This window comes from Gadus macrocephalus, chromosome 9, assembly GCF_031168955.1.
Source record: "Gadus macrocephalus chromosome 9, ASM3116895v1".
In the NCBI taxonomy this organism is placed as follows: Eukaryota; Metazoa; Chordata; class Actinopteri; order Gadiformes; family Gadidae; genus Gadus; species Gadus macrocephalus.
In genome coordinates this window covers 19,626,065-19,643,274 of record NC_082390.1, presented here as the reverse complement: position 1 = coordinate 19,643,274, position 17,210 = coordinate 19,626,065, and the positions used below count along the sequence as shown (strand labels likewise).

At 48.0% G+C, this 17,210-nt stretch overlaps 2 protein-coding genes across 5 annotated transcripts in view; one reads left to right on the top strand and one right to left on the bottom strand.

The window, feature by feature from the left end:
- The first annotated feature begins 987 nt into the window (after positions 1 to 987).
- On the top strand, positions 988 to 11,486 carry epx (eosinophil peroxidase). Its single transcript, XM_060062062.1, has 16 exons — positions 988 to 1,386; positions 1,499 to 1,586; positions 1,704 to 1,794; positions 1,960 to 2,135; positions 2,483 to 2,615; positions 3,011 to 3,140; positions 3,586 to 3,792; positions 4,463 to 4,841; positions 5,237 to 5,397; positions 5,661 to 5,919; positions 6,435 to 6,605; positions 7,100 to 7,337; positions 7,589 to 7,800; positions 8,098 to 8,262; positions 8,814 to 8,907; positions 9,114 to 11,486. Exons 1-16 carry the CDS (start codon positions 1,369 to 1,371, stop codon positions 9,169 to 9,171), a joined length of 2,580 nt encoding a protein of 859 aa, XP_059918045.1. The 5' UTR covers positions 988 to 1,368; the 3' UTR covers positions 9,172 to 11,486.
- rab3il1 (RAB3A interacting protein (rabin3)-like 1) overlaps positions 11,197 to 17,210 on the bottom strand; it is a 6,654-nt gene continuing 640 nt past the window's right edge. For 2 of the 4 annotated variants that reach the window (XM_060061993.1, XM_060061995.1), the window contains exons 2-11: positions 15,738 to 15,933; positions 15,423 to 15,518; positions 15,162 to 15,239; positions 14,566 to 14,796; positions 13,692 to 13,820; positions 13,438 to 13,550; positions 13,240 to 13,263; positions 12,692 to 12,791; positions 12,529 to 12,595; positions 11,197 to 12,189 (exon numbers count right to left, since the gene is read on the bottom strand). In XM_060061993.1, the coding sequence (XP_059917976.1) occupies positions 12,104 to 12,189; positions 12,529 to 12,595; positions 12,692 to 12,791; positions 13,240 to 13,263; positions 13,438 to 13,550; positions 13,692 to 13,820; positions 14,566 to 14,796; positions 15,162 to 15,239; positions 15,423 to 15,518; positions 15,738 to 15,933 (1,120 nt within the window). In that variant the 3' untranslated portion in view covers positions 11,197 to 12,103. Of the gene's footprint in view, positions 12,190 to 12,528; positions 12,596 to 12,691; positions 12,792 to 13,239; positions 13,264 to 13,437; positions 13,551 to 13,691; positions 13,821 to 14,565; positions 14,797 to 15,161; positions 15,240 to 15,422; positions 15,519 to 15,737; positions 15,956 to 17,210 lie in introns of all 4 variants that reach the window. The other 2 variants (XM_060061996.1, XM_060061994.1) reach the window with 2 other exon arrangements.

Below are 17,210 nucleotides of genomic sequence, written 5' to 3'. Positions count from 1 at the left end.
TGGGCCAAAATGTTATGAATATTGCTCTTAATAAAGTTTTCAAATCCTGTTTGTATGTTGTTGATGAACTAAAGGTTATAGCTGTCATCAGAACATACTGGACTGGGTAGGAAGTTGTCTCAAGTCACTTCCTGTAGGCCTACGTTCTGTTTATACCCGTGGGGACGGGATACTCTCAGAGCTTTGATCTTTGTTCGGCCTGTAAGAAGTAGACTGGTTTTCCAGTCTATTTTCCAGTGAGCAGAGAGTGGGTCAACAGAGGCCGCGTTAATAAAACCGTAATGACATATGATGGATGACAAGGAACTGATGCTATCACACACCTGGACTCATCAAAGGGAAGGGGAACTCTAATAATTACATATGACTTTGTTTTTGAAGTGCTTGACTCAGGCTGGTCTCACTGTCATCAGTGGTTTTAGTCTATAGTTTACACTCATAGTTATGGTCACAATACTTCACAATTATTTGCCGAAGGCAAAGTGAATAGTGGGGAATAGCCTATTCCCCACTGTTCATGGAGCCTGAGGGGAATTATTGTTTTAGTGAGACTCGTTCTTCATGAATTTCCCTAATCCCTCTTCTCTCATCTCCTATCTCCCCTCCCTCTGTCCGATCCCATCCATAACACCTGCTTGTGTCATTGGAAACTGGCTATGGTATCATCAGATTGAACATTTTGGCATGTAGTTACGACATTGACATATCAGTTATTCAATGAAAATTCTTAAATTATAAAATGTATAAATTATATTGGTTGTGTATTTAGGCTCCCTTCTAACCCTAACCCTTCTATTAAATGCTAATACAGATTTAATACAGCATTATTTTTTCACCTGGTTTCGATTGAAAAAAAGTTTGGTCCACTAGTCCAAATCCAAAAGAATTGCTGCTTTGCTTTGTCCGCCTGTGATTGGTTAATGCATTGAGGTAGAATATTTGATCCTATCTGAAGGCAGATGGACCGATGAATACACTGGAAAGGGTGAGCCTGTGACAGATTGTAGTCAACATGAGCAGAGGCAGAGGAGCAGATTTGATTTGAAGGTTATTAGGCCGGCAGAGAAGCCGTTGTTTGATGTGGAATGGCTGTCACCCGCTGGGAGAGATAAGGGATTCTGCACATACCTGTCGACCGCATCGCCCCTGTATAAAATACTTCTTAAAGGCTTGCACCTGAGAAATACTGATCCCAACTTCTGCCAGCTCCCAGACTCCCAGTCACAGCCCTTACAGGGGAGACCGGCCCATTCGCAGGATAGTAGAAGGACTTTATTATTATTACATTTCAGGACATATCACTGTCTCACTTGTATCAAAGGGATGCACATCTTGAACCTGATATCCATGGTGTAGAGTCTCAGCTTAATGTACACAGCACTCATGGTAAGTGACCTCTTTAGTCTCAAATGATTTGAGCCGACCTGATCAGATGGGATGCATCACGCATGAACTCTGCCGGCAGGTGTTTTTAATTCATTATATTTGATTGTTTTAGGTTACCATCTCTCTGTTAGCCATGGCTGTTCTCCTGCTGTCTTTGCCTCAAAGTGTTTCTTCAAAGAAAGTTTTCCACAATGACTCAGGTTTGAACTGTTTAACCCAGAAAGCAAATATAGTCAACATTTTATAGAATTGGCATGGTTAACCATTTTGTGAGTTTTGTTGGATTGCATTTTGAAGCGGCCTGTCTTGTTGTTTAGAGACGGTGTATCTGGGATCCCAGTTTTTAGAGCCGGCTCTTCGTAGAGCGATGGAACTCACTGACGCTGCTTACACCCGAACGAGCGAAAGGTAAATGCATTCTGCATATGAGCTTCTGATTCCATAATCATCATTGACCCCCTTTTGATTTCGATCTCCAAGGCAGAAGATATCCCACACATATCTAGAATTAACATACATATATCAAGATCCGAATTATCCCACTAACTCTGCACCTCACTGTGCATCCTCCAGAGTGAAGATGTCTCTGTCTGAAGGGGCTCTACGGCCCAGCGACCTCCTGGCGCAGTTCAAACAGGCCGAGCCCAGCACCAGAGCTCACATCCAGGCTGCAGAGCTCCTGGACAACACAGTGGAGCTGATCAGAGAGATGGTCTACACTCACACCATGGTCATGCCAGACCACAGTGGTATTGAAACAGAATAACAAAATACTAAAATCAACGCTATAACAAACTCTGATATGTTCTGGTTCTGGTATACTTGAAGAGGAGAAGGAAGGATACGGTGATAGGTCAGAATAATCCCATCATCACTTAGTATGTCAGAACGTGTGTTTAGGTAAATGCACGGCTGTTTTTGTTAAGAACAAATAGTATCATTGCTCTTAGTTTCAGATAAGGTGATCGGTCAAGCAGGGTCCTGCTAGCAATGTAGATGTCAAATAAAGAAAGGCAATCATAGAGCAGAAGCTTTTTGCCAAGGGTCTGTCTTCCGAAAAGTGCCCAACTTTATTGTTGTTCCCGTGTCCCCAAAGAGCTGCTGAGTGACGGGGATGTGGAGGAGCTGCTGCAGGTGACTGGATGCTCCTCTGAGCTGAAGAGCATGCGCTGTGACACCGACTGTCTCTCCGAGCGATACAGATCCGTCACGGGGGAGTGCAACAATAGGTCAGCGCTCTCAGCCGTGACATGTCATCACATTAACATCTGCCCTCTGAACTAAACTCTTTTAAATCAGGCATCATTTTCGAGGGACAAGTTAATGTAGGGGCCCGGCGGGTCCAGACCCACAGCAGCCCTTACATCGACCTTTCAGAATGCCAGGGTAGGAGCTAGGGTCACTATCACCCTGCTGGGTCGGATCCACAATGTCTGTGGTCTACTTCTAGCATCCTGCAAGATGCTCAACCCATACCTGCTCCTTCGTAACATGTGTCTGAATGCAATCTGAGATGCTTTGGATAATAAAGCATCAAAAATGTTACTACCTTTGTCTGTCCCTCTGTCTGTTGGATAGACAAAGTTCTTCTTTGCCTTCTGACTTCCTATTCTTGCCCCCTCAGACAGCGTTCTAGTTGGGGTGCTGCAAACATCCCCTACTCCCGCTGGCTGGAGCCAGAGTATGAGGACACCACCGGCATGCCGAGAGGCTGGGACCCGGACCACTCCTACAACGGCTTCAGCCTGCCTCCGGTAAGACCCTGGCTCATTAAATCTCCCCCAGATGTGACTACGTTCTTTAGTTCAGTTTACATACACTGTAATACACTGGACCTGTTTGCCCGCCTGCATTGTGAGAACAGTCAACAAGGCAAACCCCACCTAACTGAGGTTGAAACAGGCTATTATAGTTAGGGCAGAACATCCACACATCCCTTTGCATTTATTTTAGGCTTACAGGATAATCTTGAGGTCGGGTCTGCTTGACTCCCAGTTGAAAGGTAATTGGCTCGAACCCTAATGACCAATAGGTCCACACCTCCTTCAGCCAGATGCCCCCTACCTGCTCATCCATAACAGGCGTCTGGATTCACTGTCACTTTGGAGATAGTGTCACTTTTGTCACATAAAGAAGTACTAATAAAGGCAAGGGTAGTGTTCCACATTTCAATTGGCTGCTCTTCTGTCATGGTGCCAGGTGAGGCTGGTGTCCCAGGAGGTGCTGTACACCCACAACGACAACATCTCCCTGGACTCCACCCTGTCCCAGCTGCTGGTGGAGTGGGGCCAGTGGATCGACCACGACCTGGTCCTGACACCCCAGAGCCCCAGCACCGCCGCCTTCAGGACCGCCGTGGACTGCACCCGCAGCTGCAGCCGCGACACGCCCTGCTTCCCCATCCAGGTGACACGCCCTGCCCCCCCCCATCAGGGTGACACGCCCTGCTTCCCCATCCAGGTGACACGCCCTGCCCCCCCCCATCAGGGTGACACGCCCTGCCCCCCCCCCATCCAGGTGACACGCCCTGCCCCCCCCCATCAGGGTGACACGCCCTGCCCCCCCCATCAGGGTGACACGCCCTGCCCCCCCCCATCAGGGTGACACGCCCTGCCCCCCCTCCCCTGAGGCCACTGGCAGGGAGCTGGTCCTTTGGGCCAGAAGGTTTGTCTCAGACGGTTCACTTGAACAGTATTAAGATGGTCAGAGTGAAGACCTGTTCTGTGTAACTCTGACACTGCGGCCGTAGTAACCCTTTTGATGATTCAATTCAGTGAAATTATATTTTATTTGAATAGCCCTTGAACACAGCTACCGTCTCAAAGGGCTTAACGTCCTCCACGGACAAAAGTAAGAGAAAAAAGTTACTCAACCGTGGGTTGATGGAGGAGTGGGTCGATTCTTTAATAAGTTTCATAAAAAGTGATGTCTGCAGTGGGTTCGAACCTCTAGACCTGGCGGCGTTAATGCACGCACAGTCCTCACCAAATTCAAAACCAAATTTCCCGTTGCATCACCTCCGACCTTACCGAGACGGTGCTTCCCCTTCATCCTCCTCCTCTTGGCCCTCTCCCAGATCCCGTCCTCGGACCCCCGCACCGGCCTCCAGAGCTGCATGCCCTTCTTCCGCTCGGCGCCGAGCTGCGGGCGCGGCCCCCTGGGGAGGGGCCACCGGGAACAGCTCAACGCCATCACCTCGTACGTGGACGCCAGCATGGTGTACGGCAGTTCGCCCGGCGTGGCCTCGGCCCTGCGCGACCGCCTCTCCCCCCGGGGCGCCCTGGCTCTCAACCCGCAGCACTCCGACCACGGCCTGGCCTACATGCCCTTCCTGAGCCGCGGGCCACAGGCTCGCCTGGACCCCTGTGGCCCTCGAAGGGGGGGGAACCTGTCCTCCTCAGGGCCGCAAGATGGGTCCCCACGCCGGGATAACGCCACCTCTTGTTTTCAGGCTGGTAGGACCCAGAAAACACATGTGATACAAATAAAGTCCCAAAACAACTGCAGCCTTGTTAGGTTCATATTCCAGCCGGCGCCTTTGACCCAGGCACTGGGCAAGTAGCCTTGGCTTTGGTCCTGCACTGCACTGTGGTTGCCCACTGCTCCCACTACTGCTAGTGGTGGTTTAATGCTCCCACTACTGCTAGTGATGGTTTAATGCTCCTAGTGCTGCCAGTGATGGTTGAATGCTCTTAGTGCTACTAGTGATGGTTTAATGCTCCTAGTGCTACTAGTGATGGTTGAATGCAGAGTCCTCAATTTCCTTAAGAAGGAGTCCATAATAGAAAAGCTTTGGTTGCTTTGTATTCTGGTGTTCCTCATGGTCATCACGACCATCACGTCTCCACAGGAGACTCCAGAGCCAACGAGCATCTGGGGATGATCGCGCTGCACACCGTGTTCCTGAGAGAGCACAACCGGTTGGTGGAGGCGTTGTATGGCCTCAACCCACACTGGAGCCCCAACACCCTCTATCAGGAGGCCCGCAAGATCATGGGGGCCGTCCACCAGGTAACGGCTGGCGGGTCCCACAGGAGGCCTGGTGGCTCACCCCTGTACATGCAGACAGCCTGATAGAATACCATACTATACTATTATACCATTATGGGATGTTGCTCTTTAACTTGGATCCTGCAGCCATACAGGAGATGTAGGCTCATCACAAAGTATTGACCTGATGGCCCTGATGACCCTGATGACCCTGATGACCCTGATGACCCTGATGACCCTGATGACCCTGGTGACCCTAACACTGATGACCCTGACTCTTCCAGGTCCTGACGTGGGACCACTATCTCCCTCGGGTCCTGGGGGAGGGTGCTCTCTCCCGCCTCATGCCCGCCTACGAGGGCTATAACCCTGACGTGGACCCCAGTGTTGCTAATGTATTTGCCGCGGCTGCATTCCGCTTTGCCCACGTCACCATCCAGCCCATGGTGGCTCGGCTGGGGCCCGGGTACAGCCTGGACCCCCAGCACCCGCCGCTGGCTCTGCACCACTCCCTGTTTGCCTCCTGGAGGGTGGTGCAGGAAGGTACGTGAGATGTTCTACGTGTATTGCTCTTTCCCCTAACAATGTACAACAGCACACTGCCCTTCATCACTGATATGTTCTATGTGTATTGCTCTTTCCCCTAACAATGAATACATAGATCATAAAGGAATTATCAGTGACCCTACAAAGCCCTGTACTCATGATCCAACTGCTGTACCTCCTCCTTCCTCCTCCATTACACTAAACCCCCTCCCTCTCTCTCCTCTCTCTCCTCCCTCTCCCCCTCTCTCTCCTCTCTCCCCCCCCCCTCTCTCTCTCCTCCCTCTCTCTCCTCTCTCTCCACCCCTCTCTTTCTCTCCCCCCTCTCTCTCTCTCCCCCCCTCTCTCCTCCCTCTCCCCCCTCTCTCTCCTCTCTCTCCACCCCTCTCTTTCTCTCCCCCCTCTCTCTCTCTCCCCCCCCTCTCTCCTCCCTCTCTCTCCTCTCTCTCCACCCCTCTCTTTCTCTCCTCCCTCTCCCCCCTCTCTCCCCCCTCTCTCTCCTCTCTCCCTCCCAGGGGGGGTGGACCCAGTGCTGCGGGGTCTCCTGCTGTCCCCGGCTAAGCTGCAGGTTCCCGGGCAGATGATGGTGGAGGAGCTGACGGAGCGCCTGTTCCAGGCCCAGGGCGGGATGCCCCTGGACCTGGGGGCCCTCAACCTGCAGCGGGGGCGGGACCATGGACTGCCTGGTACCCACATGTTGTCTTTCATTCATACTTTTACTCATCTTTGAAACCACGCAGCTCCAGCTGTTGAGATGTTGACTCCCTCGGTGTGATACTGCTGCTACCTAGCTTGACAGCAACCTTGTCTTCTGTTGTATAAAAATAGTACTCTGGTACTTAAGAACAGTACTTAGCATTGGGTAGCGTCTGATCCTAGCTATCTTTGTTGTACACGGGAAAGGGTGAACAAAGCAACTGTAAGTGCTTGGCAGTTGGTGTCTATGAATATCCTAACTGTACCAACAGTTATATATTGTTGTTTCTCTTTCCTCCGACAAATGTACTTATTGTAAGACGCTTTGGATAAAAGTGTCTGCTAAATGCCCTAAATGTAAATGTAAGATAACGTTTACTAAGATTGACACTGTCTCAAGTGGCCAGCCCTCTCTCAGTCTCTACTACTAAAGGACTACCAGTCGATCCATGCTCTGGTCTCTCTCTGCCCGCTGGCCTATCAGGATACAGCTCTTGGAGGGAGTTCTGTGGCCTCTCCGTCCCCAACACCACCGCGGACCTCGCCGACGTCCTGGGGAACCGGCCGTTGGCGCACAAGTTCCTGGAGCTCTACGGCACGGCACGCAACATTGACGTCTGGGTGGGGGCCATCTCGGAGCCGGCGCTGCCCGGGGGCCGCGTGGGGCCGCTGCTGGCCTGCCTCCTAGCGAGGCAGTTCAGGGCCCTGAGGGATGGGGACAGGTACAGACTCAAGGCATCACCTGGTTCTACTATCAAAGTGTTTAGTTAGATGTTCTGTACATCCGATGAAGAAAATGAAGAGTTCACTTATGCAATATTATGATACTTCAGAATCCTTCCACCTTGCTATCAAAATGTATTTACATTGAGTATATTTAGTATAATGATATATATTCAGTGTAATAAAAATAATATATATATACTATGTGAAATGATAACATTAAGTCTGACGCTCTGCGTTTGTCTTCAAGGTTCTGGTGGGAGAGGGAAGGTGTCTTCACCGCAGCGCAGCGTAAGCAGCTGAGAACCGCGTCTCTCTCACGCATCATCTGTGACAACAGTCACATCCAGCGCGTCCCCGCGGACCCCTTCTCCCGCACCGAGAGCGCAGACGCAATGCTGCCCTGCTCCCACCCCCTCATCCCCCAGCTGGACCTCGGCCCCTGGAAAGAACCGGACACGGGTACCAACCAACCAACTTTGAAACCATGATATCATGTTGATGGCAAAGGAGAGGAATGCCAGTTCACCCCTTTGTTCAGGCAATCATTTAGTGGATACTTTTATCCCAAATAACTTCATCTATTGTTCTACTTCGGTTTTTTGTTACTTTTCATTCAAAAGGCATCTTGCTCAAGGATGCCTGGAGGTATACTAAACATTAGGGCTCAAACCTAAAACTTTCCCCCACTAACTTTAGTTCATTTTGTCATTTTGATTATTGGGTTTATTCTTCGCCTGTGTTGCCTCCCTCTCGAAGACCCCAGGTGCGGTGTCATACCAAGGGTGCAGTACGGCTATTCTCTGCTGTGTGGCTCAGTGGTTCTCTTCCAGTGCCGCACTGGCTTCACGCTCCAGGGCCCTCCCTCTGTCAGGTGTGATCCGGGCAGCCAGCACTGGACACCAGCACCTCCTATCTGCCACGGTATTCAACAACACCCCCGTCAGTAGAGGCCGAGTAGCTTGGCTTAGCCCTACAAGGGATTTTACATGCTTCGGTGTTGCAAGACATACATACAAACCAGACATTATGTAACGGTGCATGAGAAATGTATACAATATATTCAATAAAAAATATTGAATATGCAATATATAAAATAGATCTATAGTATACTCCCTTAAGTTTCTAAACTATATTGTAGACAAAATCAGCCTTTTATCTTATCTGCAAAAACGTGTCCACAGCGTTTGGCAGATGTGTCCTATTTTACCAAACGTGATAATGTATCTAAATCTAAATGTATGTATGTATGTTGTTTTAGAAGTTATTCAATGCAGAACATAATGTCTCTGCCTCAGGAATCTGTCTGTCTGTCTGTCGGTCTGTCTGTCTGTCGGTCGGTCGTGCCGCCCGTCCGTCTGCACGTCCGTCCGTCCGTCTGTCTGTCTGTCTGTTTGCACGTCTTTCGGCCTGATGTCTACATGTGTGTGGGATCCATATCTCTCTATATATCTCAGTGGTCCTGTTTGTTCCAGACCTGAACCCTTCCGTAGGGTCAGTTCTGGGGGCCGTTGTGGCTGTCCTGGCAGGCGTCCTCATCCTGGCCCTGCTGCTGGTTTGGTACAGAAGGTGGGCGGACTCTAAACCACTACTCACTAGACTACTGTCTAACTGCTTTCTATTGCTAAGACAACACATAGATCCTCATTATGGTGGAAGCAAAGATAAATGAATTTAAAGCATTCTTATTGTTTTTGTGAACACAATGCTTGCTGACATGTATCTGAATAAATTATTGCTTTGATATATTATTGTTTTGTCCTTTTATGTTTCAGATATTTCCCAAATAAACAAGAACTGGTAAATGAAGGATGCTGTCAGCAGAACAGCTAATCCACGCTCTGCTGTCATTATAAAATACAGGACTGTAATTAGCTTTGGATTTGATGTTCTTATTTGCTCATAGCTATAGGGTTTAACTTCCTAGTTGGTTTGAGGTCAATTCAATCAAGCCAATGTGAAACACACCTCAACCCGTTCAAGTAAGCTTGGCTGTGTTTGATTTGTTGACAACCGTTTTTCAAAGCAATCATCACAGGGTGTGACATCACGTTCCTCTGGTGACATGACATGTCACTTTCACCGGCTGAATACTTTGATACTATTGGCTTTGACAACTGGCGAGGAGTCCATGCAGAAATTCCATATATTATATAACCTATGAGTCAACCTTTGAGCAGTGTTAGAAGACCATTGTGTTATTCTTCCTATCCAAAACCAGTTAGGCCACCATGTGTGGGTGAGGTTAGGTAAAAAACCTTACAATCAAGGTAGCTGGCAGTTCCTGGTGATGTTTTTAGTTTTCGCCCTGAGAACTGAGGTCATGGTTAGAAGGGCTCTTCTCCGATTGGATATTTGATTTGGCATTGAAAAAGGTTAGGTTAGTAGTGGTTAGGGTTATGTGAGTGGCAGTGAGAAAGGATGGGTTAGAGAGGCAACAGCACATAAACACAGCTTTACAGACGTACAACAAGGCAGCAACAGGAACCTGCAGGGTTAACATACAGCTACTCAGACATACAACAAGCACAAGCGAAGAACAGGATTACATAAACAAGGCAGAATAGCAAGAATAACAATTGTGAAAAGCATAAAAAAATAACATTTAAAAAAACATATCAGCGGGTACGGGCGTACAGATGAGACAGGAGACTGAGGGCAAGGTTAGATGGAGGGGAAGCAGTCACAGGAATCTGTTAGAAGGTGTGAGATGGTGTCTTTGAAGGCCGGGATGGAAATCAATTTGACCAGTTTGAGGTGTTTTTGTAGTGCATTCCAGTCAACGGCAGCAGCTGACTGGAATGTTGCTAGACCGAGTATGGATCTGGTTTCAGGGGTTGTTAGCAGGATGAGGAGAGAGGACCGGGTGTTATATGTGATAGGTAGACGATGCAGCAGGCGGGACAGGTAGGGGGGTGTCCGTTGAAGGGGGGTCTTGTAGATGAGAGTGAGCCAGTGAATATCACGAAGCGTGTGTGAAGTGTGAAGCGATGGCCAATTGACCAGTGAGTAAAGACTGCAGTGGTGGGTGTTGAGGGGGGCAGTTGTGGCAAAACGGATGGCAGAGTGATAGAGTGTGTCCAGTTTGGCGAGAGTGCCCTTGCATGCGGTTCTATAGATAGATCACCGAAATCAAGTGTTGGGAGAATAGTGTGATAAGTGTGAGTTTAGAAGAGGAAGTGAAGGCGGTAAAGGAAACCGAGTTTGGCCCGCACCTTAGACTGTAACCGGGAGATGTGATGTGAAAAGCATAGTGTAGTGTCTAACCAGATGCCCAAGTATTTGTAGATGGAGACTTGCTCCAGGATTGCCCACTCACAGGTGGAGATGTTTAATGGAGACGGAGAGGGAACACCCTTCCGATAAAACCACATGACTTTTGTCCTAGATTTGTTGAATGGCAGTTTCAGTTGTGAGAGGGCATGTTGTACCTGGAGAAAGCTATCCTGGTGCGTGGATTGGACAGAGGAGGGAGATGAATCACAGGCGTATAGGATTGTTGTGTCATCTGCATAAAGGTGAATGAGGGAATTGCCAGCAGCTAGGTGGATGTTATTGATGTAGATGGAGAACAGAGACGAGTTAAAAACCCCCTGCGTCGAATGAAGACGCACAAGGACCCCCTTTGCGTCAGCAATTAAAGCCAAAAGACCCTGAAAAAGCGTTGATTTTTGACGAACTCGGAGTGAGACTGCGTGGGGGGATGGCCTGCTCAGTTCTCAGGGCAGAAACTAACGCCCGAGGTAGTCTGGTCCAGCATCTCTTACTGCAGTTACTAGATGACCTTCTTTAATATATACTTACAAATAAACGTATCCGCAATCTTCCCGTGCTCAACAATTGGCAAAGTATTAAGAGTCTAGTTGTCATAGTTGTCTTTATTGGCTACACACAATTGAAAGCAAAAACATGTAAATCTACTCAGAACTTACTGAGATAACGCATTTGAAAATCTTGCATAATAAGAATTATTGCACTTCAGTTTTACCTTGAAAAACACCTTCTATACCAGAATTAATAACAGACGCAGAAATAATTTATTGTGACTGATTCTGATGGCTGTTGACTGTGCTCATGCACAAACTGTGCTGTATGGCTTGTATCGCTTCTGAGAGTATTCAACTATCATTGCAAATGGTTGTGCGTTATGCATTATGTAAAATACTAACGTAACACATGAATACTACAAATAAATGTTTTGTCATTTCTGAGCATAAAATGCAGTCCTTCATCTGAAATATTTAATTACATGAGTTAATGAGTATTAAAGTGTTTCTTACAACCAGCATGCAAGTAAAATCGGTTTATTATTCTTTCGCATTCACAGCGGTCTGATCTCTGACAGACAAAATGGTCATTTGTTGACCATTGAAGATACTCCTAATTCAGTGATGCCATAACAACAGACCATAACAATTAGTGGTACTACAGAGGGAAACTTTTAAGTGAAAGACATCCGAAAGAATCTTTGCAGAGCAAAACGGTCGCACTACCATATCTGTGTCATGTTCTCAAATATTTAACATATTCATACTTCTATTGGGTGTCTTAAAACCCTGCTGCTGGTTCCAATCCCTCATGCCAGAAGTGACCCAAAACCATTCTCTGCTCCCTCGTGAGGTGAGCCAAATGCAAAGCAATAACCTTCACACTACCATAATTAATCATCTACTGCGAGGAAGCTAGACTTCAGTATCAGCATGTCCTCTGTGAGCTAGTCTATGGCCCGGCTGCATGCTGGTGGAGACCTGCCCGCTCCAGTCCTCTAGCCCTGGTCTGTGAAGAAGAATCCTAACTTGGCCACGGTCATCTCTCTGCGCAGACGCATCACCTCCCGGAACATCTGTTCAGCTGCACAGCAGAGCAGGACCACAGAAGAGAAGAACCAGAGACAAGTGGAATTAGCATAGCTTTGTATTAGCATGACTCGTCAAGATTAGGATAAGATAAGACGTGCTTTATGAGTGCCAGACGGGAAACGTGGCAAAAGTAAAGGGACGTTGTAATAATTGGACACATTTAAAATGAGATTATGCAGAAAATATGGCTACAAATGTGAAAGAAGATTCAAACTGATACATTATTATTATTATTATTATTATTATTATGAGAAGAGAGTCGTATGTTTTTTTGGGAGGGTAAAGTAGAATTTTTATGGTTTCTTTAGTTATTCATTCATTTCAGACTCACCCTCGTGCCTCACGAGGCCCTGCTGTATATAACGGATATAGGTGAAGAAATTGCAGACAGCCGTGATCTGAGGGGGGGAGAAACATGGACAGGGTCACGTAAGGCTCAGCCTCCCTCAGCAGCATCGTGCTCAGAGTATTAGAGAAGAGCAGACAGGAGGTACCCGCGCACGACTGGAAGGAGAGATGTAATAGTAGCTCTCCTTGTCCCCCAGTTTGATCCGATGGCGGCAGAGCTGGGACGTCCCACTCAAGGCACACGTTCTGGGGGACAGAGAAGCATGCTGGGGTTAACTACCCCTGGGACCAGAGCTATACACTCAATACTGCTGGTCTGTAAACAGCAGGCAAACAATGGACACGGGGCCACAGCTCTCATGTGACAGAAACACTTAGTCATAGGTTTGCTTTTAATGTATGTAGAGTCCAGCTCAGCGGAGTAGGGAGGCCATCTCGGGGAGAAGCGGCGAGAGGGGTCAGGAAACAAAGGATGCAATGTTAAGGGAGTGAGAGGAAGTGGTTAGAGGTAACGTTTTTGTGTTAAGCAAACTCAAGCAAATCAAGATATTCAACCGATTCATCAGGGCAGAGTTAGAACGTTTACAAGGTTGTATTTTATACTCTTTTTGAAAAATAGGCAGTGTGCCCATTTACCATGCGCATTTCTGTTAGGGGATAGATCAAGTGATGATTGTTGGGTGAAAGGACTTACGTCTCTATCGTTGCCCTAAAGCCACTGGAGAAAGTAAAAAGATGGGTTGCTTGGTGTTTTAATTAATACCAGTGATTTTGACAAGTCCTCCAAATGTGAGTCCAAATGTGAGTGGAGATTTGTGGTGACCGAGAGGCAGAGGATGGAGGAACAACAGAGGAATACTATCTGGTCTACTGCAGGTGGGGACGAACTCACTTGTGCCCTCCGCATTCTGTGGCCGTGGCTCTGACCGTCGGTACGGCAGACATGGCGACGGGTTCAATGCTCAGAGAGTTGCTCTCCACCGCACTCTGCACGGACTGGGAGAGCTGACGAGAGAAGAACACATACAGAGAGTCACTTATTACCCTGAAAGAAAAGAAAGTGGAGGAGAGAAGCATCTGGAGTGAAAGGGGAACTACACATCTAAAAGTAGAACGAGTTCCCTCTGACGATCTGATGATCCTTGCCTCAGATCTGGTGAAGGAGAGACAGGGCCCGATGTCCTCCCTGTAGATGCGGCTGAGGAAGGCCGAGGCCCGGTCCACACCCGGCTGCTCTCTCCACGCCAAGAACTCTGTGTACAGGATGGAGTCCGTCTGGAAGCAGAAGACATATGCAGTGGTCAGCGACTGGGTGCATTACTCATGAAACTCTGAGGGTCTCAAGGGTGATATAGGAGATATAATGCAACGAGTACAGAGGTGTGCAGACAAACTATTGCATGCTCCAGTGGTTCATCCTGCAAGACTAGTAGGCAGGCAGGGAGCTGGTGTGAGGGACACCGTTACCTGGCTAGAGCTAGGGGCCCCAAGTCCCTACCCCCGGTTCCGGTAGGGCTCGTAGGTCCCCCTTGCCCGTTGACCGGGAGGCAGACCCAGAGAGAGTACGGCAGGGCCGAAAGGCTGGAAGGAGCGAGAGAAGGCAGACAGGGGCAGAGAGAGAGAGAGAGAGGTGAAACAAGAGAGAAAGAGAAGGAAACTGTGTGGCAAAGCAGAAAGGAGAAAAGCAACCTTGTCACACGACAGGAAGTACATGAGGCTGGAAGCAGAACTGAAGACTCGGAATAGGGAAGTGCTGATGTAGCGAAAGCAGCAGAATCGCGGTGGGAGGGGGGGGAAACCCTGCAACACACACCCCCCGATTCCTCGTTCCAAGAATAGAAAACTATTTTTTTCATTTATGCAAAGTAAGTTATAATAGATTCATACACGGCGACCCCAGTTACGGCACCTTGTTCAAGGACGCATAGAGTCTGCGGGTTTGAACCCAGAGCCGTGCAGCTTCGGTCTAACACCCAAACCACAAGGGGACCTGGACTGCCCTCCCGCTCCGGAGCTGTACCTCTCGCTCCTCTTTAGCGGCTGGCGTCCCGGAAACGGAGGGGGACGCGGCGCTCTCCGGGCCCAGCTGCAGGATGCCGCTGGCGCTCTTGTTGCGCGAGTGGCCCCGGCCCTGCTTGTGCCCAGCCTTGGGGGACAGCAGCTGGGGATGGAGCTGGCGGTTGGGTGTGGAGGGCGTGGAGGTCAGGACCAGTGTTTTCAGCGCAGTCACTTCGGCCAGGAGAACGTCGATCTAGGAGTCGGAGACAACGCACGCTGTTTGGGAGGGATACGTGATCCTGACTGTCTGATGATACCGTGAGGGCTTGGAGCATAGAACCTGAGCCGGGTTAGGGTTAGTGGGAATCGACCCCCTAACACGGCCTGAAGTAAAGCCATGCCCAATCAATTGAGCTAAACAGGACCAGAGAGATGTAGTTAAACATATACACGAAAGATTGACAGAGGAACATCATTTCTTGTTGTATTAGGTTTATATCATAGAGGTTTGCTTCAGCGATTCAAAACCGTGAGAGGAACTCCTGGAGACCAGAGTGTCAGGGAGAGTAGCTCAACAAGAGGGGAGCTAAGAAGACTTGACGATGAGACCGTCGTCACCTTGCCCTGGGCTTCCCGGAGCTGTTTCTCTGCCGTCGCTTGCTTGACGTTGGCCTCGCGCACCATCTTATGGGCTTCCTGTAGTGGAGCAGACACCTCTCCGTGTTTAGCTTTGACTCTTTAAGGAGAGCACATGTTGGACATTCAAGCAACAAATTGGCGCAGGTCCATTTTTGCACCCCCCTGGTGAATACAACTTATGAACCACCATGCACAGCGGTCCCTCTTAATGTGCACCCTAAGGTGGCGTCGAGGGCTCACCTCAAACAGACTGGCGGTCAGCTCCTCCAGCTCCTCTTCCAGCTGGATCCGGACCTGCGCCAGACGCTCACACTCCTTGTCCTTCAGCTTTAGCTCCTAAGAAAGGATTGGGGAAAGACTCAGCATTTATCTTTGTCGGAACATCTTGCTTTATGGCATACGTGTGTACGTGTGCGTGTACGTGTGCGTGTACGTGTGCGTGTACGTGTACGTGTGCGTGTACGTGTGCGTGTACGTGTGCGTGTACGTGTGCGTGTGCGTGTGCGTGTACGTGCGTGTGTACGTGCGTGTGCGTGTGTGTGTGTGTGTGTGTACCTTCTTGGCGGCATCCAGCTGTTCCCTGAGGATCTCCGAACCCTTCTCTCGGATTTCCTTCTCCATGATCTCCAAGGAGGATTTACGGGAGAGCACTCGCTCATGGTCCGTGCCAGACATCTGTCTACAGCCAGATGAAACCCACTCAGCCCAGTCCGCCTTACTGCTGCTCAGCCCTGGGTCCAAACCAACCAATCTGGATCAAAACAGTCATAGACCTAATCAGAATAATTCAACATCAACTAGGGCTGTTCAATTAATCGAATTTCGATCGCGAAATCGTTTCAACTCGTATAATCGAGTTGAAACGATTAATTTGACATTTTCCATTTTAAAGTAGCCCTAGAGAGTTTATGTAAGTTTATGAAAGAGACGCGCATGCGAAAGCATTCAACGCGGCGAGAGAGAGTACAATCTAACAGGCGTGCTGCATCAGGAAGTATGCCGTTGGCAGGAGGCGGGACATGCCAGTGAACCGCCAATCAGCAGCATCGACTGTTGACAGACATGTTGGAGTAGACCTACCGCGTGGAATCTAAAGTTTCAGTAACGTTACAGTTTGATGAACGATAACAAGCTCCTATAGCAGACTTTAACTAAGAGTTCTTTAAGGCAGAACTGCCAAGTACATCTTGTATATGTATTTCTGTTTAACAACAATATGATTTTTATTAGCCATGTGTTTGTTATGGCTTTGTGACTTTTAACTTTGCTATGGAGAAATGCTGGGACCGTTGTTCTCTAGACATTAAATAGGTTAAGTTAGTTTTGGATACTTATACGTGTTTCTGTGATATTTGATTGTCTTAATATATTGTATTCATGAAATGTTTTATAAAAATCAAATGTTAGATTCAGAATGTTGTGGCAGACAGTACACTTACACACGAAAAAGGTTTTATTTTGGATACTTATAATATACGTGTTTCTATGTCATAATTGATTGTATCAATAAATGCATGTTTTCAAACTCAAAAATAATCGTTTGAATAATCGTGATATCAATATTGACCAAAATAATCGTGATTATGATTTTTCCCATAATCGAGCAGCCCTAACATCAACGTATAATCAATACAGTTTCACAAGTGCATTGATGATGTCTTGAAGTTGAAATACTGCTAGAGTTTTAAGACAGCTTGTAAATAAAGGAGACCATAATTGGGTTTTGGGAGTTGATACACAATGGTGATTATAGTAAATCAAGGTATATACACTGAAGGTTTACTATGGTTTGCTATATCGGCTACTGACGGTAACGAATGAAGAGGCTCTTCAGTACTATAGCCAAATGATGACTGTCAACAGGCTCTTTTGCCAATCAATTGTTTATCCTTGCAAAACCATTCCCAATTGACCATGTAAGGTATGTCTTGGACTTTATTTTATTAAAGACTACCGTAACGTTAAGAAATCCATCAATGTTTTGTAAAAGATGATGTATGGACCAAACACAAACAGTCTAGTTTGATG